The sequence below is a fragment of the Vanessa cardui genome, chromosome 10, assembly GCF_905220365.1.
Source record: "Vanessa cardui chromosome 10, ilVanCard2.1, whole genome shotgun sequence".
Classification (NCBI taxonomy): domain Eukaryota; kingdom Metazoa; phylum Arthropoda; class Insecta; order Lepidoptera; family Nymphalidae; genus Vanessa; species Vanessa cardui.
In genome coordinates, this window is record NC_061132.1 from 11,261,727 (window position 1) to 11,287,893 (window position 26,167).

Here is a 26,167-nt window from a genome sequence, read left to right on the forward strand (position 1 = left end):
TATCCCTTTTATAATACCTGAGAATGTATTAGGAAGTAACATCACTAACTATTAGTTTACTCGGTGGTAGGGCTTTACAAGCCCGTCTGAGTAGGGACAACCACTCACCAGATATTCTACCACCAAACAAGAATACTCGGTATTGTTGGGTTCCGATTTGAAGGGTGAGTGAGCCAGTGTAACTATCGTGTGCGAAGATCCTTATTGGATTTAGCCTTTTTGTATAAGCTTTTTCATAATAAAGTGGACAGTAAACATTTGCTCGAAAAACTTAATATAAACGTGCCACGAATACCACCTCGGAACCCATGTCCATTGTTCAAAATGAGCAAGAATAGAACCAATCTTGGGAAAAATTCACCATTAGCCCGAATGACACGCTCATATAACGCAATACCAACTATCGATATGGGTTTCGACACTTTTAGCACCTACAAAAAGAAATGTTTATGCCTTTTATGCAAATTGTTAGTCAAAGTAAATTTGTTTCTGATCTTATTTTCATTTTATTTAGTTTACATTTTGTTTAGTTTAAATTTGTTAAATAGTTTTCGATAAATTATTTTATTTCATTGTTTTGTAATTATTAGTTTTAGTTTGTTTTTTCTTTCTTTTATTTTTAACCGACTTCAAAAAAAGGAGGAGGTTCTCAATTCGTCGGGGCCTTTTTTTTTTTATTTTTTTTTATTTTTTATGTATGTTACCGAATTACTCGAAGATGGCTGGGCCGATTTTGACAATTCTTTTTTTGTTTGAAAGGGCATGTTTTACAGGTGGTCCCATTGTCAGGGATCAGGATCTGATGATGGGATCCTGGAGAAATCGAGGGAACTCCTCAAATTTTATAGGCACACCTATAGTGATTTCGGTTTTATTCAAAGTGCCTTGGTCATATGCTCACGAAAAGTGACATTTGATGAAGTGGAACTGATGATGAAGACCACAACTGGTAATTAGAACCTATTAGTACCTAAGTAACTATTTTACGGGTTTAGTTCTATTTCTTTAAGATCGCCAAGCAATTGATGTTAGTAAACATGCCTATGATGAAGTCTAGCTGATGGTGGACTACCAGGAGAATTCCTCAATGTTTAACGGCATTGCATCGGGAAAAATGGTATTGTCTAATTGGCGATGAGCAGTTTACATTAGGCTATTGTAACTTAGGTAACGCTTAATTTGAGTTGCAGTCCACATCGTATTGAAACGGCGTTGAGTTATGTTCAGAGTCGAAAGCCGAAATGTACTGAGTATAATAAAGTGAATGACAAACACTACCAATTGTAATTATAAATAACAAAACAACACTGAAAAGCATTAAATAAATTTTTATAAATAAAAAAAAAACCGCCTTCAAAAATGAACTAAAAAGAAAAAAATAATCAGTTACATCCATATCCAATTTACGATTTATTAATCACCTTTTGAAGTCGATGCCAATAAATAGATTTAGTTTTTGTATGTATGTATTATGTACCTATATTAGCAATGTTGGCACCGACTTTGAGAGGTGATTAAAAAATCGTAAATGGGATATGGATGTAACTGATTATTTTTTTCTTTTTAGTTCATTTTTGAAGGCGGTTTTTTTTTTATTTATAAAAATTTATTATTTCTTAAGTTTTGTTTTAGAGTTCAATACTTTATAAGTGCATGTTGTGTTCTCCTATAATTGGAGGTACATTTAATATTTTATTGTCTAAACTTGTATTTTTTGTATTACATATGTACCTGTGTTGGAGTTCCATATTAAATAAATAAATAAATAAACTACAGGCACAAGGCGCAGTGGCAATGACAGGAATGTTTAATATTTCTTACAGCTCCATTGTTTATGGACGGTCGTGACCACTTTTCCGCCAATCAATATCATAAAAAAATGAAACACACTTGTAGTGTGCCTCAATTTTTGCCTGTAGTTACACTGGCTCATTCACCCTTCAAACCGGAACACAACAATACTGCGTACTGTTGTTTGGCTTTAGAATATCTGATGAGTATGTGGTACATATCTAGACGGACTTGCACAAAACTTTACCACCAAGTATATAGTAAGTAGTAAGCTTCATACCATTTCATCATCATTTAACTAGAATGAAGAATTGTGACGTTATTCACATGTTACAGGTACGTGTTGTCTGGTGGGATGCAAGACTGGAACTACTTGCAATCCAGCGACATGGAGATAACGCTCGAGCTGGGCTGCTACAAGTTCCCGCCGGCGGAAGACTTGCCGACGTACTGGGAGGACAATAGGGAAGCCCTGCTGGAGTTCATTGAAGAGGTACACATATTACTCATTCCTTAGTTAATACTAGAGTCGAGATGGCCCAGTGGTTAGAACGCGTGCATCTTAACCGATGATTACGGGTTCAAACCCAGGCAAGCACCGCTGATTCATGTGCCTAATTTGTCTTTATAATTCATCTCGTGCTCAGCGGTGAAGGAAAACATCGTGAGGAAGCCTGCATGTGACAAATTTCATAGAAATTCTGCCACATGTGTATTCCACCAACCCGCATTGGAACAGCGTGGTGGAATATGTTCCAAACCCTCTCCTCAAAGGGAGATGAGGCCTTTAGCCCAGCAGTGGGAATTTAAAGGCTTTTGTTGTTGTTGTTGTTGTAGTTAATACTAGTTGTCGCCCGCGGCTTCGTTCGCGTTTAGGGGTTTGGTTGTCATTTGTTAAGCAAAAAAGCCTTTCTTTTCTTGCATTTCAAGTTTACTTCATATCTTGAAACATGACAATCAACACCCTAAAACGCTAGAGAAGCTGCGGGCGAATTTCAGTATAGCTTTCCCGGGACTATTGGCCCTCAAAGGCCTTTAGTGAAATGTATTTTAATCCTCAAATTGTCTCATTAAATGAACTAAAACGCAAAAAAGACTGTTCGAATCATACTAAGTAGATTCGTGCGATTAAAACAAACAAAACGATATATCTACTACTACTTGGTGGTAGGGCTTTGTGCAAGCCCGTGTGGGTAGGTACCACCCAGTCATCAATTATTCTTCCGCCAAATAACAGTACTCAGTATTGTTGTGTTCCGGTTTGAAGGGCGAGTGAGCCAGTGTATCTACAGGCACAAGGGACATAACAACTCAGTTCCCAAGGTTGGTGGCACATTGACGATGTAAGGAATAGTTAATATTTCTTACAGCGTCATTGTATATGGGTGATGGTGACAACTTACCATCAGGTGGCAAATGGTCCGCCAACCTGTACCATAAAAAAAAAGTATCTTTCCATATTATGACGTATGATCCCCCCCCCCCCCCCAAGGTCCACAAGGGCGTGCAAGGCTTCGTGCACAGTCACATCGGGCACGGGCTCGCCAACGCCACCATCTCAGTGGGCGGCATCCGCCACACAGTACGCACGGCTCGCGACGGCGACTACTGGCGGCTGCTGGTGCCCGGCACCTACAACGTCACGGCCAGCAAGGAGGGGTGAGGGACTCCCATTTATATCTTAACAGTAGACTGTCAACTGTCAAGATTGATCACATAAGAAGTGCGAACTATGTCAATATATGTGACGACTTGATATCGTCTATGATTGTAAATTTGCTTCCTTCCCCTCAAAGGAAGAGGAGGCTTTAACCCGCTGTTGGGTTAAAGCCTCCTCTTCCTTTGAGGGGAAGGTTCGGAACATATTCCACCACACTGTTCCATTGCGTGTTAGTGGAATACAGATGTTGCAGAATTTGTATGAAATTACACATGCAGGTTTCCTCCCGATGTTTTCCTTCACCGCCGAGCATGAGATGAATTATAAAAATAATTAAACACATATATTTAAATAAAACTAATTATAACGTCTGAATCGCGTATATTAATTATTTTTAAACATCCCGACATTTCGAGCACTTTGCAGTGTTGACTGTGTCTACCCGTGACCACGAACACTGCAAAGTGCTCGAAACGTCGGGATGTTTAAAAATAATTAATATACGCGATTCATCCGTTATAATTAGTTTTATTTAAATGTGTAATAATCGCGAAAATTTAAGACAACATAAAACACATATATACATAGTGATACTTGCCTGGCTGCCTAACAACTGGGCCATCTCAAGCTCCTAGTCTAAATGATGGCAGTAAATTCAAATGTACGATTATAATATCACATAATAAATACATTAGATAAATTTACGTGACAATACAAAAAGTGACAAGAAGTAAAAAATATTATTTCGTGCGAATTAAAAAAGGAACAAAATATAATTTGAAATAAAACAGAAATACAAAAGAAAGAGAAAGAAGATGGCTTTCACGTTATGACAGTTCTCTAAGCCTATATTTTTGTATGTAGTTATGAAAGTGTGACGGAGCAAGTAACGGTTCCTGTGAACGGTTCGGTCAGCCTCAACTTCACCTTGATGCCAGACGACCCTCAGCACTGGTCCTCAGCCTATGACTTCCGGTAAGTGATTAACTTTGAACCTTATCCGTTACGTAACAGAGTTGAATCTGGCTTGCTTCGTATATGTTGTAACATCGCTTCTTGCATCGTCTTACTCTATCTAAACTCTTGATGATTATATAATAATATTTGAATTACAAAACAAATAATTAAAAAAAATTTGCAATATAAAGGTAGATAGAAAAAAATATTATAAATTAAAATATTTCAGTTCTGACGTAATTAATACTTGTTATATCATGTTATATCATGACTATAATAATTATCATATTTTAAACACCATGTATAGTGTATATACTTTCCACTTTAATTAATATATATTTTTAACTTGTATATTATAAGTATGCCGTGAGCCTTTCAGTTTCAATTCAATAATTCGTATAAATAATAATATTAAAAAAAACACTCTTTTGTTATTTAATAAACAGACTTCGCGAAGAAAAAGGCCCAATACTGTATTAAATTAATTATACAAAGAGGCGGGTAATAGAGGTGAGACTGTGAATTAATAAATAACATATGTATATTGTATGTATTATAAATATACATCTCTTTTACTTTTGCATTTATATTTTTATTTATATACTTACATTCCATAGAGAGTATGTATTATGTTTCTATATATATTTATAATTGTCACAGAGTATACAATACTTAGATAATTATTTTGTGCATACGTCTCTGATTTACAAGTTTTATTAATCTATAATTATATATTAAAAATAATACAAGCATCTTTTGAACACATTTCTTTATTCTTTAAAGAGCGCTATTGCCTTTTTTTACAAATATATTTATGATTGATTTATTATTATGTATGTAAAGAAATATATGTATGTACTGGCGTTTGTGTATTGTTTCGAACTAACTGTCTGCACGTACTAATTACTCTTCAGTTTACATTACGTACTTCATAACATTAAATAATTATAATTTTATTCCCATTGCCTTGTTAATTATCTTTAATTATTATTATAATATATCAAAAGTAAAAAGTAAACTAGTATTATATTAGACATTGTTAAGTTATAAGCATGTTTCCTTCCGTTCATTTTTGCTTCAATTCACATATTCCATTATATTATATTTATTTTGTAAAAATAAATTTCATGTCTATAATAATAAATTTCTTTCTCATTGTCTATTTACTGCTTGATATTGGTACTATTAATTTTATTATTTTATACAGATAATCATTAAAAAAATGTTTAGTAATAATATGTTTATAACATAGGCAACAAGTTTTAGGCACTTTTATACAATGTATTTTTGAATTACTGACGTTTAAATTTGTAGAAATCCATTATTAATTATTAACATAACATAAACTATTTTATAAAGACATAGATTTGTGTATTAATAATCAATAGGCTATTTGACTGGTTTTTAATAAAATCCATTTTATATTATTTAGGAGAGGTTAAGGATCCCAGTAAAAGTTGTTTTTTTTTATTTCTAGTACATATTTGCCGAAAAATATCATATTAAAAATTCCATATTTAAATAGTGCGCGAAAACGCTACTTGAACAATATGGCGCTGCAATGGGGTCGGTGACGTCACTTTGCTGTATTTTAATCTGTGGTACATATAGTAGAAAAGCAAGGTTTACAAGAAAGTGACTTCATCATAAGCCCGGCCAATCAGGAGCGTTTTGTGTCACGTGACAAACGTTTGAAAAAATGAATTTTTATTTATTGATTTATGAATAAACTAAGTATTATTTTCAAGTTTCGTTAGTAAATAACAATTTTTAAACTCATAATATACACTGATTACAATAATTCACAATTTATTTTACGCATTGTCAAATAGCCAATATAATAATAACTTACTTCCCGACCGCACCTATCGAAGCCAATCTAAACCATCGGCCTCGAATACACACAAATTGGCATAGCCATCGAGAAGGAAAGGAGCTCATCATGTACAGAAGCTTTTATATCTTTATATATTGTTTTGAGTGAGATTCTAAATCTTTACAGAGGGATTTTTTTTTAATTTCATTCTTGCTGTGCGTACTAGTCTTCTTCGCGTTTGGATTCCATTTCCACTTACCATCAGGTGGAGTGGAGTGGAGTCATATGCCTAACCGGATATTATAAAAAAAAAAAGAATATACTATTGAATACAAAAAAACAACAGTTCTATTTTTGAATGTAATATAAAATAATTAAATTTAACTAAAAGTGTTTATCAAAAAATCGTTATAATCCTTGTTGTGTTGTACCTATTATAGATGGCGCTGTTTTCGCCAAATACCTTCAAACCAAATATTAACAAACACTCATCGTTTCATTCCCAAGCACACCTTGGGAATGAAACGATCGCCTCCTGGCTATTTCATCTCATATTAAATTGTTTATATAATATGTGAGACAAACAAAAAAAAAAGAAACCCGCTGAGTTTCTTTCGCCGGTTCTTCTCAGGTCAGGGTGTTTTCTTTTCCGAATCGGTGGTAGTGTTTCAATTGACCATCAATAAGAAAGTGTAATGCTTCTATATTGGTGGTAGGGCTTTGTGCGAGCCCGTCTGGGTAGGTACCACCCACTCATCAGTTATTCTACCGCCAAATAACAGTAGTCAGTATTGTTGTGTTCCGGTTTGAAGGGTGAGTGAGCCAGTGTAACTACAGGCACAAGGGACATAACATCTTAGTTCCCAAGGTTAGTGGCGCAGTGACGATGTAAGGAATAGTAAATATTTCTTACAGCGTCATTGTCTATGGGTGATGGTGACCACTTACCATCAGGTGGCCCATATGCTCGTCCGCCAACCTATACCATAAAAAAAAAAATGAATAAAGTTATTTGAGTTTGAGTTCGACTCGAGTAGTTTACTTAATAAATATATCTTGTAACATAGCGTTCTGGACAATATAATGAACACGCGCTACCACACGCCGCTGGAGATGTACTCGGAGTTGGCTGAGCTGGAGAACAGGTTCCCGGACATCGCGGAGTTCCGCGCCGGAGACAGCATGAAGACGGCCACGCTGCACGAGCTCAAGATAACCGATGACGTGAGTGCTGAATGCAATAATCAATTAATTATTATCAGATCATTATTTTAACAAACCCTATGATTAATTAAATAAACAAAAAATATAACACGAATAACTAACCTATACTTTACAAATCTTTATTTATTTATAATTGAACACAATTACAATCACGACATAACTTTAATCGGTTACAAGAATATTTCAATACATAGACGGTTAATCAGTATGTAAGTATGTAAGAACAGTAAATACCACGACTGATATAAACAGACTCGACCCTAATCGACCGACAGTCAACCGAACATTAACCCGTTACTAAGCGTTCTGCCGTATTTATATGATTCCGCTCGGTCCTGTTTGAGAAGAGGGTAGTTCTTGTAAGACTGTATTAAAGTTTGCTTGGAACAGAATTCTCTTATAATAAAGTTATATTATCGGTACATATATTTGTAAGTCATCACTAAGTAACTCTTTAAAGTATTAGCTGTGTATCCAAGAAAGTCTCATTCCGAACAAAAATAGTGTTATTATTTGTGTAGATGTTAACCGACGCTTCCGAATATATCTTCTACAGTGAAAGAAATAACAAAGTCATGTCAAGCAAATAAACTTAAACTACCCTATCTGATTTCAACGCCTACATAATAATCTTTGGTATTGAAAAATAAATGTTTTTTATTAATATTTTTTAAACCAATTCATTAGTAATAAAAAATAATTAACTCCGAAGTCAACTGTGATAGCCATATGAAAACAATACTAAAATAGAGTATCCTTTCCAGGCTGGATCTCCGGAAGAGACGAAATTCCACATCGCTCTCATAAGCAACCTGTACGGCTCACAGCCTCTAGGTCAAGAGATGCTGCTGAATTTTGCGCGGCATATTTGCACAGCCTACCAAATCGGCGAACCCATACACAAACAACTATTGAAAAACGCCGTGCTACACTTCATACCAAATCTGGACCCATTGTTCGGCAAAGTACTGAACCTCTACGACCATACTGAGAAATGTGACCTCGATGTTATGGAAGAAGAATTCGGAAGCAGCCTCTACAGCTACTTGACGAAGAAGAATTTGAATCCTCTATCGAACTACACGAGGGAGAAAGCATTCGTTGGCCTATTGGAGTCAGAACGATTCGATTTGATACTTGATTTAGGCTCCGGCAGCGAAGATGTGACCATACCAAATTTCTCCAAAGATATATACGAGAAATTCGCTCACAAGTACCAAGATTACAGGACGCCGAGTAACAAATACCCGTGCAAGGAGACTTTGAACGTGCAGCACGAAAATCTTCTGGATTTGATATACGAGAGGTTCAATGTGCCAATAGTGTCGGTCGGCCTGAGCTGCTGCAAGATGCCACTGGAGAAGGATATCGCCTGGACCTGGAGGAACAACCTGAGAGGAATCATGAAGTTCATCGAACAGGCCAATACTGGTTAGTGATTGTTTCTTGCAAATGTATTACCACTCGAGTCGAGATGGCCCAGTGGTTAGAACGCGTGCATCTTAACTGATGATTGCGGCGTCAAACCCAGGCAAGCACCGCTGATTCATGTGCTTAATTTGTCTTTATAATTCATCTCGTGCTCAGCGGTGAAGGAAAACATCGTGAGGAAACCTGCATGTGACAAATTTCATAGAAATTCTGCCACATGTGTATTCCACCAACCCGCATTGGAACAGCGTGGTGGAATATGTTTTTAGAAGAAGGCCTCCTCTCCGTTAGGCCTTTAGCCCAGCAGTGGGAATTTACAGGCTGTTGTTGTTGTATTATCACTGATCGCTTTGTTCTGTTGTTAGTATTATTTTGGTACAGGGAAAAAGACGATTCATAATGTCACGTAATTTTTGAGCACGATCGTTTAGTGCGTAATTTGTTAGAACACAACTGCACTGTAATTTAAAAATCCGTTTCAAGTGAAATTAATATATAAATTAGTTCGTACTACGAAGTGCAGAGTCATATTCGTTCGTGCTTACGACATTTCTGTTCACGTGCACTTGCCCATACTCTGTATTAAACGAGACTGGATTTTTGCTTAAAAGCTAAATATGTATAGTACGACACAACTTAGATGTCGCATCGGCAAAATTCGTAAAACCGATCACATCCGAATCGAGTACGAGTAATATATTCGTCAATTTGACGCGTCGATTTACATGCACTTGCTTTGTCTGACGCGACAATCTATAGCAACGAATAGCGTCGAATGGCGCGATAGGGAGCTATTTCTATTGGTTGTGTAAATCGGCAGTAATCGGTTTTATTTTCATTCCATTGCATTTTCCGATGCTACATCTAATTTGTGTCGTACTATACTTTTCATTTGAACCCCCCCCCCCCCATTTACCCGTGTGGCGTGTGTACAGGCGTGGCGGGCTTCGTGCGCAACGAGCAGGGCGGCGCCATGCGCGGTGCCGTGCTGGCGGTAGCGGGCAGCGCGCGCCAGTACCGCGCGTCGCAGAACCGCGCGCACTACCGCGCACTGCTACCGCCCGCCGACTACCGCGTCATCGTGCGCTGCCACGGCTACCGCGACCAGGTGACTACCTCCGCTGATACCCGCATGACTTCTAGAGTGTACCACCATATCAAATAAAATCAAAATATATTTTGACGACCTCCTCGGTCGAGTGGTGTGTACACCGGTTTTCATGGGTACGCTACTCAGAGGTCCCGGGTTCGATTCCCGGCGGAGTCGATGTAGATTACCAATAGTTTTCTATGTTGTCTCGGGTTTGGGTGTTTGTGGTATCGTTACTTCTGGTTTCCATAACACAAGTGCTTCAGCTACTTACATTGGGATCAGAGTAATGTATGCGATGTTGTCTCATATTTATTATTTATACTTTATTCAAGTGGGCTTTTACAAGCACTTTTGAATCGTCATTTAACAATTAAGCGAAGCTACCACCGGTTCGGAAGGTAGATCCTACCGAGAAGAACCGGCAAGAAACTCACTAGTTACTCTTTTTCAACATTTAAAAAAATTCAGTCATGTTAGTTAATACAATTATTTCAATTAATATATCCTGCCTGGAAGTCAACAGGTATTAATGAGATGACCCAGCGGTTAGAACGCGTGCATCTTAACCGATGATTGCGGGTTCAAACCCAGGCAAGCACCACTATATATATGTGCTTAATTTGTGTTTATAATTCATCTCGTGCTCGGCGGTGAAGGAAAACATCGTGAGGAAACCTGCATGTGTCTAATTTCATCGAAATTCTGCCACATGTGCGTTCCACCAACCCGCATTGGAACAGCGTGGTGGAATATGTTCCAAACCCTCTCCTCAATGGAAGAGGAGGCCTTATCTCAGCAGTGGGAAATGTACAGGCTGTTACTTTACTTTACTTTACTTTTTACTTTACTTTTACATACTGAAGTCACATTTCCAGTTTAGCTAGAACTTTTAATAATTGAAACACACTGGTTTACACTTTTACAATTTTATTTTCTTTCTCTACAATTTCGACGCGTCCGTATAACTTTTCGAGAACATTCTGCGTGCTTCTACCCACATTGTCCATCATACTGCTTTTTTAATTAGTTTATTTGTCTAGTGTTTCTATTTTAAATATATTTATTAGTAATTATTTTAAATTAATAATAAGTGTTATTTTACACAATAAAACTCTATAATTAGATAATTATGACTTATTATTTAGCTTATATTATACACAATTTACCTAATGATCCTTTAAAAATATATATCTATTTTATATATATAAATAGGTAGGCTTACAATACATCATATGTGTCCGCAGACGCTGACGTGGCGCGTGGTGGAAGGAGTCGTGAAGCAGAAGGACGTCGTTCTTCGCAGGATGAACGCCGAGGAAATCCCCGGCGGGCAGTTCGAGGACATCCCCATCCCAAAGGATCCGGACACTGTGTACATTACCGGTAATTATGTTAGGGATATAAAACTAGCTATAACGGATTTGAATCGCGTATATTAAAATTTAAATAAAACTAATTATAACGGATGAATCGCGTATATTAATTATTTTTACTTATTATTTTACAACTGCTAGTTGTTAATAATATTTCCTTTGTTCTTCAAATAGACAAATGTCATCTTAGTCTACCCGCGACCACGGACACTGCAAAGTGCTCGAAACGTCGGGATGTTTAAAAAAAAAAAAGATAATTAATATACGCGATTCATCCGTTATTATTAGTTTTATTTAAATGTGTAATAATCGCGAAAATTTAAGACAACATCGCGTATATTAATTACTTTTAACATCCCGACGTTTCAACAAAGGAAATATTATTAACAACTACCGCCAACGATTTCCTTGTTCTTCAAATAGACAAATGTCACCTTAGTCTAACCGTGACCACAATCGCAGTAAAGTGCTCGAAACGTCGGGATGTTAAAAATAATTAATATACGCGATTCAAATCCGTTATATCTAGTTTTATATCAATGTGTAATCGCGAAAATTTAAGACAAAATTATATGTTAGGGATCTTGAACTAATTACTAAAGACCGTACAATTATAGTATAGATCTTTGATTGATAGCAAACCTTTAGAACGAAGCGATTATCTTCTTGTTATATCTTTTTTGATATTCAATATTTGTAAATAATCACTAATTATTAGCGGAACAAAAGACCTACTAAGTTGCTTTCGCCGGTTCTATTCAGATTCCTGACCAGTGAATGTCAATCATTTAGTAAGTAATACTTAAGAAAGTAGAAGTAATGCTTCTGTATTCAATGGAGGAATTTGATTTGTCAAGTCAAATTGTCGGTTTGCATTAGTATGAGTAACTCTCGTGCATAGAATATGTCTCCAGTGTGCGTAAGAGGACTACGAGTAAGGACAGCAAAATAAAATACAAATTGGTTATTGTTCCAATATAATATTTTATTAAACTTACTAAAAATAGTACCAACAAATTGCATCAACCTACAATAAGTTTGAATTAATTTTAAATAAATATTTAATATTAATACTATTTTTAGCGAACAGAATTAATATACTATTTTTTATATCTGGTATTACTCTATCTGTTGTATATTTGCACTCTACCCACGGGTATCAAAAATGTTCAATAATTTATATCCTCATAGGTTTATCCCTGGACCGAGACAGCGCCCCCCTCCCTAAAACAGAACTGACAGTCTTCCCCTTGGATTCCAAACGACCGATATCTTCCAACACCAGTGACCAATACGGTCGGTACGTGATCACGCTGCCTGTCACGTACATGGGACACGAACTAATGATATCAGCCGCTAATGATGGTTTCATTACGAAGAATAGACACGTTAAGGTGAGCTTACAAATATATAGCTATCTCGTTCTAACATAAGGTCAATTAATGTGTCTATCTCAACAACAACAGCCTGTAAATCCCCACTGCTGGGCTAAAGGCCTCCTCTCCCTTTGAGGAGAAGGTATGGAACATATTCCACCACGCTGTTCCAATGCGTCTTGGTGGAATACACATGTGGCAGAATTTCTATGAAATTTGTCACATGCAGGTTTCCTCACGATGTTTTCCTTCACCGCTGAGCACGAGATGAATTATAAAGACAAATCAAGCACATGAATCAGCGGTGCTTGCCTGGGTTTGAAGCCGCAATCATCGGTTAAGATGCACGCGTTCTAACCACTGGACCATCTCGGCTCTCACTCTCTCGTGTCTATCTCACTTTATCTTAATAAGCCAAATAAATATGAATGAATGTTTTCAGATAAATAGTAAAGATAATGTCACACCGAACGTTCTACTCAAGTTGGAAAAAGACGACAATATACTCGGGATGTCTCGTTTCGTTTTCGTCATGGTAGCAGGTATGTCTATTTAAATCCAAGCCATTTATACACTTGGGACTGTTCCACAATCCTCTGCAATAAAGCTGCGTATTTACTAACAAACCAGTGTTATTAGTTGACACGATTCGCCACAGGTTTTTTGAGTTTCAGGCTGGTGCCTTTCGGTAGAATCTATGCTCTGAAACTTTTATATTCTATATATCTAATCAGATCACTTCATTTTAGACATTGAAATTGATTTCATTCTTCAAAAAAAATCTTTTCGATCTAAGTATCTTTTTGAAGGTCAAAATGTTATTTGGAATGTTTTAAAAGAGTATACTTAACAGTTGCGTAATACCCATATAGTGACGCAATAATAATAAGTATATTCGCAATTTGTCGCAAAATTGATCTTTTTATAAAAAAAAAACAACTATGATTGTGTACTTTGCTATAGAATTTACTTTCTGACATGAAAATTGTAGAGTGCATTTATGAATTATCTTGAATAATAAATAAATAATAAATATGAGACAACATCACATACATTACTCTGATCCCAATGTAAGTAGCTGAAGCACTTGTGTTATGGAAATCAGAAGTAACGACGGTACCACAAACACCCAGACCCAAGACAACATAGAAAACTAATGGTAATCTACATCGACTCGGCCGGGAATCGAACCCGGGACCTCAGAGTGGCGTACCATGAAAACCGGTGTACAAACCACTCGACCACGGAGGTCGTCATTAGAATAAAGAATGTTAAGATTTTGCGTGTGTGGCAGGTGTGGTGGGCGTGGCGGTGGTGGTGGCGGGCGCGTGGTGCTTCTCGGCGCGACAGCGCGCACAGTTAGCGCGGCGCGACTACCACTTCGTGCAGCTACCGTCCGACGACAAGCGCCCACTGTGCGACGACGACACCTACGGTGAGCCTGCCACATACACCATAGGATATGCCAGGAATCTGCCCACAACGAATAATTGATTATAGTACGACACAAATTAGATGTAGCATCGGAAAATGCAATGGAATGAAATTAAAACCGATTACTGCCGATTTATACAACCAATAGAAATAGCTCCCTATCGCGCCATTCGACGCTATTCGTCGCTATAGATTCACGCGTCAGAGAAAGCAAGTACATGTAAATCCACGTGTCAAATTGACTAATATATTAGGTCATATGATATTACAAGTTATTACGTTTGTGCAAAGATCATATTCGCATGAGAAATAACTATTGATAATTTGGTATAGCGTACTCAATTCGGATGTGATCGGTTTTACGAATTTTGCCGATGCGACATCTAAGTTGTGTCGTACTATACTTGGTGGTAGGGCTTTGTGCAAGCCCGTCTGGGTAGATACCACCCACTCATCGGTTATTCTACCGCCAAATAACAGTACTCAGTATTGTTGTGTTCCGGTTTGAAGGGTGAGTGAGCCAGCGTAACTTCAGGCACAAGGGACATAATAACTTTGGACATAACCCAAGGTTAGTGGCGCAGTGACGATGTAAGGAATAGTTAATATTTCTTACAGCGTCATTGTCTATGGGTGATGGTGACCACTTACCATCAGGTGGTCCATATGCTCGTCCACCAACCTATACCATAAAAAAAAAACAATTGACCTAATAAAATATCTGTGGCATTGAATAACTTATAAATTCGTTTCTAAAGAGAGTATTCTAGAAAACAAAACTAAAAAAACCGTTATGTAGAGCTTGCCCTGAGTACGATAAAATCATGATACTAACGGTAGCAGTGGGTACTGCAACATTGCTACAAAATTAAAAAAAAAAAGTACTTAAAACTTCTTATATTCTACAATTAAATAAACATATGCAACGTGGTTACCTAAAGTTACGTACCGAATGGACAATATAAGTAATTTTATTGGAAACATATTTTTTTAAGATTAATCAAATCTAATTTTAATTTTATAAATAGATATTGTCAGGAAGCCATACTACGATGAAGAAGATTTACCGCCGTCCGAGACAGATTCGGAGGAAGACATCGTACTCCTCAGATCAGAACGCGAGTGGAAACCAGCTAACGATGAGTAGAACCGTCTAGAGTCTCATGCTGTAATTGTTCTGCTGACAGTCTTCCATTCAGAGCTTGGATTATTGAACTATATTTACCTACTTTATTTTAATACCGTCCCAAGTAAGTGCGCATATAAATCGTACTATAGCCTGTTCGCGTTAAGAATGCAGTGAGTTGTCATTCTTTACCGGCCTGACTCCGCCCCCTTTGACCAATCAAAGCTTTTCAAATTACAAAGTCAAGTTCACATTTAATTAATTATTAACTGATATTTTTATTTTTATAATTTAAATTTTGTTTATTTATAAATTTATATTAAATTTATTCACAATATGACGTTATGTCAAAATATGTAAATTTCTACATCGCGATGAAAAGATTCGCAAACGATTGTATATAGTGTTAAGAATTTTGTTGATTAAACACCCCAATTCGATATTTTATTTTAATGTGTATTTTTTAAGTTCATTATACTTTGTCTTTAAAACAAATATAATTTGTTGGAATTTTAACACAAATATGCATACACCTTCACCCTGCTGTTAAAAAAGATTTGATTGGTCAGGGGGCGGAGTAAAGACGGTAAACAATGACAATTCACTGCATTCTTAACGCGAACAAAACAAACTATAGAAAAGGCGCTGAAAAACCCTGTATATGACATTAATAAACAGCGATTCTCAATGTGCGCACACTCTTGTGTAATGATAAGCCTCCTTCAATAATTGTTAGTGTAGTTGAGTTCGATCGAGTAAAGTCTTCATCGTCAAAAATAAAACAAATCTTGAGAACACAAAACATATCCCCCCACCCTAATACAAAAAGTGGTTTCAACAACCCCCCATTTACAGGTACTTTATCTACATTCAATCACATTATACATGTGTTTATCCTAGTACAGTCACAATCAAAATAGCTTTTAATTAAAAACTCAGAATACAAGTGTCTTATAAGTTCATATCTCTTAGGATCCCTAATACAAATAAATTACATTATAATTAATGCCACTGTCACACATACTCTTCGTCGTATAATTAAGAAGATCGGCTAAACTATTAGCTAATGTTAATTGTCTAATGTGCGATTAAATTTACTAATTAATTTTTCAGTTATAATAACTTGTCTTTACGTATTTTGATATAATTGAACATATTCTTAACATTGGGAGATGGTGCTTATGTCACAAGATTTTTTTTTTATCAAAAGAATTATATTGCTTACAGACAGACGGTTTAGACGCTTTTTTAAATCCTATTTATTTATTTATCGCGGTTTAACACCGTGTTAAGTTTAAACCGCCGTTACTAAACTGTCAAACGTAAGTAGGATATTAATTCATAACTTGATGTAAAGATGAGTTAGTTATATAAATCTAAAACTAGCAATATACAGAACCTTAATTTACACTTTATTGATTACAAAAATACCTTTTCTCTATAGTACAATATTTGTCTCAAATACTTAGATTTGTAAATGATGAACCATTCCTTTGTTTTTCATATATAATAATTAAGCAGGCTCTAGACTCTCGTTAATATCTACCAAATGTAGAGTCTAATAACTTCAGCTTTTAAATACGCAATAATTTAGAGATACAGTTAAGTTTAGATTACTCATTCATGCATGAACACTGAAATACTAATTTCTTGGACGCTAACGTAAGAAATTAATCTATAGCAAAACCGTAACCCCTTGTAATGTTTGGGGTGCAAATACAACAAGCATGTACCTTAAAAAAGCCACTATATGCAAGTGGCAAGAAGTTATTTATTTAAATTTACAATAGATAAGAGAAAAAATGTCTACTAGCCGGACGGACGCAAAATATATCCTGTTGTTCTCAGCGCGAATGTGGAACCGCATTTAATTTAACTTACATACATATATAAAATTATATATTATTTTAAATAAAAAAATCTAATATGATGTCGATCTCCTCATATATTTATCGAACAGTATTAAAATTTGAAATAAATAATTAATTGATTTGATACGACATTAAAAAAACAAACAATATATCATTCCAAAAACACTACTTAGATGTTGATACTACTTATTTTTTTTAACAAAATACAAATTTGTATTTTTACTATAACAACAATGTAAGGTTCATTTATTAACATAAGCAATATACAATTCCCAGTTTACTAACCTGTATATTAAAAATATGGGTAAATAAAATAATAGTTAGTAGCTCTTAATGATATGGTATGGGTTTGTGCTCCTATTATACTAAATAAAGCATTACAGTATTAGTATTATACACTTGAATCTTTAAGGATAATTAATTGAAAACCATTGCAACCATAACATTCCTGCTTGATTCTCTTAGTTTATATATAAATAATATTATATAATTCTGTTTTTGTATAATCTATAATATAAAAGGGCTTAGCAAACATGGGATTACATATTATGTAATTTAAATGTACTTCATTTACATGTAATATTCTTCCAATATATTCAATTATTTAGTTTTATGTAAAGTGATCTTGCCTAATGCTAGTTTAAATAACAATAAATTATATAATTATTGTTAGTTTTCAAATAAAGCTTTTGCATCTGGGCGGAACTACAAAAAATAACCTATAGTTTGTAAAAATAACCAACAAAAGAATTGCAGTTATATAATGTGATCCATTTCATTATTACCCATGTGCCTTTTAACGTTTTAAAGGAGTAATTTTTTATAGTTAGATTAAACATGAATTTATAGTGAATCTCGTTAATAAGGGAGCAATACTTGCTAGCAATAATAAAATAAGATTAACATAAATATACAATGTTTAAAATATAAGTATTATTTATATTATTATTGTATTGTAAAATATCATATCAAGTGGAAAATATTTATAATAAATTAATGGTAAAATTAATTTTAAGTACCGTCGTAAATTTAATAATATGAAGTTATGTAAAATTCAGCATAATTTTCTTCCGAAATTTTAATTTTAACTGAAAATAATTTGATAAACGACGTGTAATACAGGTTAAAAATCATGTATAAAATTTTAGAGCTATGTATTATTTCGTATAATTCTAAAAATATATTTTAAATAATTTAAAACTGTTATGAAATATATTGGTGCTTTTTAGAGCTTCTGATTATATTTGTATTTTGATAAATTATTTATTAACGTATTGTGATCGTTTTATAATTATTATTAAAAGTCTTAATAAATATTCGATTTTTATTTTGACCTCTTCGTTTTTAAAATCAAACAGGGTTTTGATCCTTTTTTTTAGGTATTTGTACAGTTAATACATGTAGTTTATTCAAACTCATTTGGCATATTATACCACAAACAAACATCGAATGATAAAACCTAAGATTTATTATAAGCATCATAAAATAACCCAACCAAGTTTCAACATTATATTAATAGTAAAAACCTTAGTTAATGGATTAAATTTGAGGAATTATTTTAGGGGCCTTCGGTTATTGGTAAAGGAGAAGATCGAACGCTAATACGTTACTCTAAGATTGATAACTTCAAATTCTTCTTTTTGTTAACCTATAATCGAGACGAATTGACTAAAGGCTTTTCTGATTTTCAAGAAGATTTACAAGAAATAAAAGAAAATAACTATCTTAAATAAAAGTAAAATTATATCTTTAATTAATTGTATAAAACGCTTATGCCAAGAAAAAACATTATCGCATAGAGAGGCGAAACATTTTTCGTGATATTTCCTGGTAAAATTATATTAAAATAAATAGTATATAATTATATTAAAATGAGTAGTAATATTAAAGTAAAATTACATTACCACTGACAAATCCAAGATAGTACTACTTAAAATAATTTTCACATTATTTATTTGAATTTTATACAACTTTAAATTTATTAATATATTTATGATTGAAAAGGTAAAATTCGATACAGCTATCCGAATGCGGAACAAAATTATCTATGAGACGTCATGTGTTTCGTTTGACTTTTAGCGATTATTTATTGTGAATGTGAAGTTGGAAATAGGAATTATTGTTACAATTTTGCCACAGCTATGAGTATTTATCATGACTGTTTACAACTGCACGTGAGCATTTGAATATAATTATATGAAACAAATTTTGATAATAAAGATACTGGATCTGTAATGGAAAGAACAAATAATAACTTCAGCGACATGAGTCGAAGAGCCGGAGAAATATTTAGACGTATAAACAGGCTTACAGACGGTCCTTTAACTAGGAAAAAGCTAGTAATATTAATCTTAGTGCTAATATTCTTATTACTTTACGTCGGACCAACTATTATGAACTCTCTCTTCAATACTGAGAGTTCCTTGACGAGCAACCAAAACGTATGTCATCGGAACTTTTTGAACCCTTTCCAAGATGCTCTTAGCGAGTATGATGCCTATTTAAGGTTGGAATCAACCGCAACACTATCATCATTAAGTCACAACTATGTGCCTTATGTAGGAAATGGTATGTTAGGACTGGCATTGGAACATGATTCCCATTTAAATATTAAATTTGGAAGAACGTTGTCGTTACCAGTTTACTATCATCCATTGTATATAGTAGATGATTTAGATATGAAAGAATCAACTCTAGTAGACTATAAAAAGGGTATTGTGCATAGATTTCAGTGCAGCAGTACTGGTTTACATGTGTCATACCAATATTACGCACACAGGACTATTCCATCATTATTCGTTCAAGAAATCTTAATAAATAATCCTCTAAACGCTCCTAAAAGCCTACACTTAACTGTACCTAGATTGTCAGATTGGTCCACATCAGTGAAACAAACTGTAAAACTACACCAAGGAGTAGATGCTAAAGAATATGAAGTAGTAACGGGTATGATAACACTACCAGAGACTGAAAATGTCATTGCCGTGGCTGTTGTTTGTAGAAAATTAAATAATATCATACAAGTTGAAGCACGAGATGGTTTAGATCTTTTAATTCTTACTACAGTACAATACAGTAAGCCTATTAAAAGGTCTGATTATGCAAAGCAGAAGGATATCGTTGAAAAGAAGGCAATTGCAGAAATGGAAAAAGTAATAGCACTAACAGGGGACAGAACCGCTGTAAGGAGATTAAGGGAAAACCATACTAGAGTATGGCAAGGTTTATGGTATACTGGTTTTTATATATCTGATTCTAAAGCTACCGGTGTTGTTAACGGAGACCGTATCAATGCTACTATATATGCAATCCTATCACAAGTGAGGAGCTATGAACACGAGGATCACATAAAGTTGGATACAAAGTCGGAAATCCTTCGAACTCTCACATATTCTGAAGGATGCTACGAAGGATATTCTACGTTAGATGCCTTCAATTTATGGAAACCACTAAACAGCCTTACAAACTTAAACACAGTTGCAAGTATATGGCTCTTAACATTGGAGAAGCAAGGCTGTCATAATCTTTTAAAAGCCGGTGCTAGTGGAGTGAATCAAGCTATGATTCTCAGTTTTGGTAGCTTAAGATTTAGCAACCAACACCTAGAATACAACATCCACCCCTCAAAATTACACAGAGACTTTCTATTCCGTAGGATAAACTATGGAAATATGACACATGTTAACATAAGTGTGATTTTACAGGAAGACAATAAAGCAGCTATATTCGTTGCCTTAGATCGCTCCGACAGAACATATTATGCGTGTGATGCCGGATGCTTGGATTCACCGGTACAACTAGGGCCTTATAGAAAATATTTCCCAGTGAAACTAACCGAACCTTTAACTGCTATATTGTATATAACAGCTGATAAACAACACATGGAAGATTTGAGACATGCTATTCACGTACATGAAGTCGTTGAGGCTCCAGCCCATGAACATCATGTCATTGCATTGCATAGACATGGACACTCGCTCGGGGGACTCAATCCCTTATTCTGGGTGTCAATAATAGTTTTAATAGTGATGTTCCATTTATTCCTCTGTAGGATTATTATGAATGAATTCTGCGATAGCGGCACAAGTATTAGTTACAAGAGATTGTACAATAAAGCTTAAATTGAATATAAGATATATTGAAAAATGAATGTTTCCTTGTTTGTTGGTTTCAGCCAGCTTCAGTATTCAGTGTTTTTGGGGTATACGGAAATGATGACTCTTGGATGCTTTAGAACCCTTTGTTCATTATTTCCCACTCATGCATTCTGAGTAAATCCAATCTTTTATCACAAGTTATTGTGTTATTTTATGCTGGGGGAGTTGCTTTTGTAGTTCGACATTTACAATATAAATGCACCCCGCTATTAAGCAAAACTGCTAACACACAGTATTTATTTTGTGTATGGATTTAAGATATAGGACATGTGTTCTAGCTTTATATGCTAAATGTTATTTGGCTTCTGCAACACTGCCATCGACTGCATAATATTAGTAATTTTTTCAAAGCATTAATACTGTTACGCAAAACATAACTGTTCACATTATTGCATATTACAGTCAGAATGGATCCACAATGTTCAATAATCATTTAAAATAAAATGTAAAATTCATCAATACAGCGATTACTACTACAGTAAGTCATTATATATTATGTAAATATTGTTAAACTGTTGTTTGCTTATTGATCTCTAAAATAAATAATAGATTTTCTTACAACAGAAATAGATTAATAGAATTTGCGCAAATTTTTTATGTCTTATTCTAAAAATAGATTTTGTAAAGTTTAACTGAATGTAAAATTAATATTGAATATAAATATTTATTTAATAATAGTTCTATAAATTGTACATATTTGTATGCTACATGGATATAGTTATATTGTTATAAGATTGTGGTGTATATTTTTAAATAAAATGGCAATTGTATGTTGAATTTATTTATCGTTTCATTTCTGTAAAGCAAATACTGCGCTTTTAAAAGGTACAGGACAATGGTGACTAATTCCTTGATAAAATATTTGATAAAGTTATCCATGTCAAATTTTTTTGTTATGAAAATCATGTCATGTATTGATAAGGTAGGTATAGCTTGTAATATGTGAATGATAAGTAAATACCTATATAGTGATAGAATTTGTCCAAACCCTTCAAGTTAGGTTGAACGGGCTTGCACAATATTTATTAAGAATAGGTGGCCGTACTCATGATATAGGTTCTACGAGTATGGGAGCCAGTGTATGAACAGGGGTAAAACATGTTAGATCCTGATTTTGGGGACCCATTAGCCATCCGAGTAGTTTATATTTTATCAATGGGCGGATAATAACACTTCACGCCAAAATAAAATAGATATGTTAATATCAACTTTGAACAGTTTACATTTGAATAAAATATCTAGAAGTACGAAAAGAACATTAAGCATGTTTACTGTGTGGCCTTATTCGTGCCTAAATTCCAGAAAATTTAGTAAACAGATATGTTATTAACGCGCAAAAAGTGAAGACTAGAAAACGTCCTAATTGGGACGTATGCCTTAGTCGTTTTATGTAGTAATAAGTCATAATACATCATAATTACGTAGTAATACGTTTTGTGTAATTAAAACTAAAATAAACGGTCGCCGGCGCGGACCACTTTTTCTGTTGTTTAGTATGGATATAACATATCTGTTTAATAAAATATCATTGAGTGGACCATATCACATAATATGTCATAATATATTGTAAAAAAAGTGTATATGGACAAATTTTGTTGTTTTTTTTTTACGATTTCTTAGTTTAATCAAATGACCGGTTCTATTGCAATATTAAAAACAATATATTTATAAACAGTTTCATATTTTTAATCTTATCTCTAAAACATTTTGTAAACACCGAAGATTAGACAAAATCACATCAACATTAAAATTTTTAAAGCAATGAATAGGTTTGCATGAAAAGTTTAAATTTTTGCTGGAAAAATGTACATATGTACATTTTAAAAGGGGATTTCTGTAGGAATCAATATTGTGTAATTGAACGAGTTACTGCAGTAGTTTTAATAAAGCTATTCAAAATCTTAGTATTATTAACTATTGGATTCTTGCAGCATCTAAGAGCCGAAAATTATTAGCTAATTTAATGTTTGAAACTAAAGACAAAATTAAACATCCATCCTGGATGTTTTTCTTAAATAAGAAAATAAAATTTGAAGCTAATAACAAATATTAGATTAATGTAACCGTTAATTTAGTATTTTAAGGAATCATCAATCTTCAAAAGAATGTTATTTTATCGCCCCTAACAGGAAGCCTCTGTTCCACAGTCGAAAAAGCTCAAAAACTGGCTGATAATGGTCTTCGAAGTTGAATCAGAAACGTATGGCAGCCGTTTTAATTTCTTTTTTATTTAAGTTTACAAAATCTAGGCCGTTGCCCGTTCCTTTTACATCTTATTGTAACAGGTAAGTAGGTACATATTGGATTTTTAAAGATGTGGCCCCAGCCCCATACTGACATTTATTTTTTTGTAATAAAATTGTGTAATGTGTATATAAGTGTTGCTATTTGTATTGTATTTATAACATTTTAGTGTAACCGCTTGGCCACGGGAAATTCGCCGACGCCAATATTTGCGCGTTGCGATAGAAGATTCATAGCTTTGCTTGCAAGACGCTTCGTCTTGCAAGCTAAGCAAAGCTATGAATCTGTATGGCTCACGCCACGGAGTCGGCGGTAGTCGCGGCGGATTGGTGCCGTGATCAAACGAGTTTAGTTGTTTTCGCGGCGAAAAATGAACACAGAGACTTTTATTGTTGAAATACTAGTCTAGTCATCCACGGCATAAATATAAGCATATAGTAAAGAGATTGTAGGAAGAAAGAATAAGTAATTTTCCGTCTATATACCGATTTTAATTTTAATCATACACTCCACAATTTCTTCCAAACATTATGTCTTCTAACAAAAAACGATTACTTTCTAAGCAATATCGAGAAAATTTCGATAAAGAAATTCGACTTCGTCGGAAGTCCTTATAATAGTCGCGGCGACGAACGCCACTGCCAGTGGCCTGCAAACGGTGCCGCGCGAATTGTCGATTCGCCGTTCGCACCGCCGAATCCCGTTGCCAGGCCGTAACCTAAACTTTATTGTAATCCAGTGGGCCTTGCTCCGAGCTGGATCAGAGAAAGTTGTTTTAAGTTAGTAGGAGTGGCTGCCACTTGAAGTATTTTAGTTTTAGTAGTTTTATAGTCGTCAGACTAATAATAATAAAATAATATATTTTGGCGTAGCTCTATTGTAATGTATTTTCCTCGTCAATCTATGAAATGAGCTCGGACTCTATTTAAATCGACAATTGACGAACGGCTGCAGTACATCAACTATTTCTATTGGTTTATAAAGCGACAGTAATCGGTTTTATTGAATTTGAACTAATTTGTATCGTACTATACCTAATTTTCAAATTTGTGAATGCTTATGGCTCGTAAGAGCCTTCTTGAATAAATTATATTTTTATTTAACAACAATCAAGAAGTTTGTAAGGAAAGATGAATTATGATATTTTAAACCATGGTAAAAATTTACCAATATATACTGTGTATGTATATATACAATATACACTGTAAATAGCCTTATCTGCGCCCTGTGCGAGCTTTTATAACTGCGCCCTATTTAAGCAGACCCTTTGCCTATTTTACAGTCTCACTCACTAAAACTTAAACGCAGGTTCACTACAGCAAATGCGTTGCCCATTAACGATAGACACTAAACACAAATACGCTCGTGCGCTGCCAAAAAATGAGCGCGATGAATTTTTTTAATGATACTAGCATGTGAGTACGTTTGTATTGGAATCGAGTACTAGGGGCTCATCGGAATCTTAACAAGAGCAAAACGAAAAAACAATAGTCCTGCCCAGTCTGTCCATTCTTGCGAGAGTCTACGCCCTGTGCCTGGGAACCGGTGACACCACCCTATTAACGCCACTGAATATATAATATACACAGATAACGCTCTTTAAGAAGCTCTTGCAAGCAGCTGGGACAAAAAACTCCATAGGTTCCATTATTGTTTTATTATTTAAATATTTTTTCTTTTTTGGTTTGGCGAAGAAATAAAAAATAATACAAAATATTATAATTTTTGTAAAAATATATTTACAAAATATTTTATTTATATTTATAAGGCACGTACGTAAACATTGATTACATCACAATCATTATTTTAATAAACAAGAGAGGCAAGACAGATGTTTATTATTATGAAACAATTATTAAGGATCGTATACACTTGCGCATCAAGTGATAACTACGAGGTAAAGCTTCAGCCACACATACGCGATCAAGCGAGATAAATATACCATTTTTATTCAGTAATGACAGCTTTATTTTGTCACGTTCGAAGATGCAGCTTTTTATCATCCATTCCAATAATAAATAATATAAAAGAAACACAAATACAATTCGATTTAAATGATTACAATATTTTCGTAAGACTCTCGTACAAATTCTATTGAAATTGACTTATAGTTTAATTCGTTTACTTTTATATAATTATGTTAAAAACTTAAAAATTATTATTATAATTACTACATAGCATCTTGGCTAACAATTTTTTACTAATAATTTTTCAATGTTAGTTAATTTTGTTGCTTATACCGACCTTCTGAATATAAAAAATTGTCACATATTTATAAAAAAATTCTAATTGTTTTAGCTACGATTATTTTTTAAGCTTATAAAACTGCACTGCACCTTGCAACAATATAAGGCGTTATTATCATTCAAAACTATACTAAAGTAACTTCGCGTACCAAATTAAAAAAATAAATTGAAAGCAAAGGTACGTATTAGAATGGTCCGGTGCAAACTTGAACTATTTATGACGCCGACGACATAAAGCTACAGACTAAAAATATAAACATAAAAAAAATCCAAATACCATTTGACATATCACATACATAAAAAAAAAACTTGTGCGCCAATGCACTAACACTAAAAACATACTGTTTCTCTTTTAATTTAACAAGCGA

General features: G+C 34.3%; 2 protein-coding genes across 3 annotated transcripts in view; both read left to right on the forward strand.

Annotated features, from left to right (window-relative positions):
- The window catches only part of LOC124532697 (carboxypeptidase D-like), a 39,173-nt gene extending 23,743 nt beyond the window's left edge, over nt 1–15,430 (forward strand). For both annotated transcript variants that reach the window (XM_047107722.1, XM_047107723.1), the window contains exons 12-22: nt 2,128–2,284; nt 3,284–3,450; nt 4,316–4,426; nt 7,292–7,448; nt 8,213–8,879; nt 9,815–9,987; nt 11,217–11,355; nt 12,537–12,739; nt 13,164–13,263; nt 14,016–14,156; nt 15,184–15,430. In XM_047107722.1, the coding sequence (XP_046963678.1) occupies nt 2,128–2,284; nt 3,284–3,450; nt 4,316–4,426; nt 7,292–7,448; nt 8,213–8,879; nt 9,815–9,987; nt 11,217–11,355; nt 12,537–12,739; nt 13,164–13,263; nt 14,016–14,156; nt 15,184–15,302 (2,134 nt within the window). In that variant the 3' untranslated portion in view covers nt 15,303–15,430. The remainder of the gene's footprint in view (nt 1–2,127; nt 2,285–3,283; nt 3,451–4,315; nt 4,427–7,291; nt 7,449–8,212; nt 8,880–9,814; nt 9,988–11,216; nt 11,356–12,536; nt 12,740–13,163; nt 13,264–14,015; nt 14,157–15,183) is intronic.
- A 3,784-nt stretch (nt 15,431–19,214) lies between these two features.
- On the forward strand, nt 19,215–22,090 carry LOC124532865 (uncharacterized protein KIAA2013 homolog). Its single transcript, XM_047107977.1, has one exon. It carries the CDS (start codon nt 19,387–19,389, stop codon nt 21,271–21,273), a length of 1,887 nt encoding a protein of 628 aa, XP_046963933.1. The 5' UTR covers nt 19,215–19,386; the 3' UTR covers nt 21,274–22,090.
- The last annotated feature ends 4,077 nt before the right edge of the window (nt 22,091–26,167 follow it).

Excerpts from the sequence above, each read along its gene's own strand:
- LOC124532865 (XM_047107977.1), top strand. The coding sequence starts at position 19,387 with ATGGAAAGAACAAATAATAACTTCAGCGACATGAGTCGAAGAGCCGGA.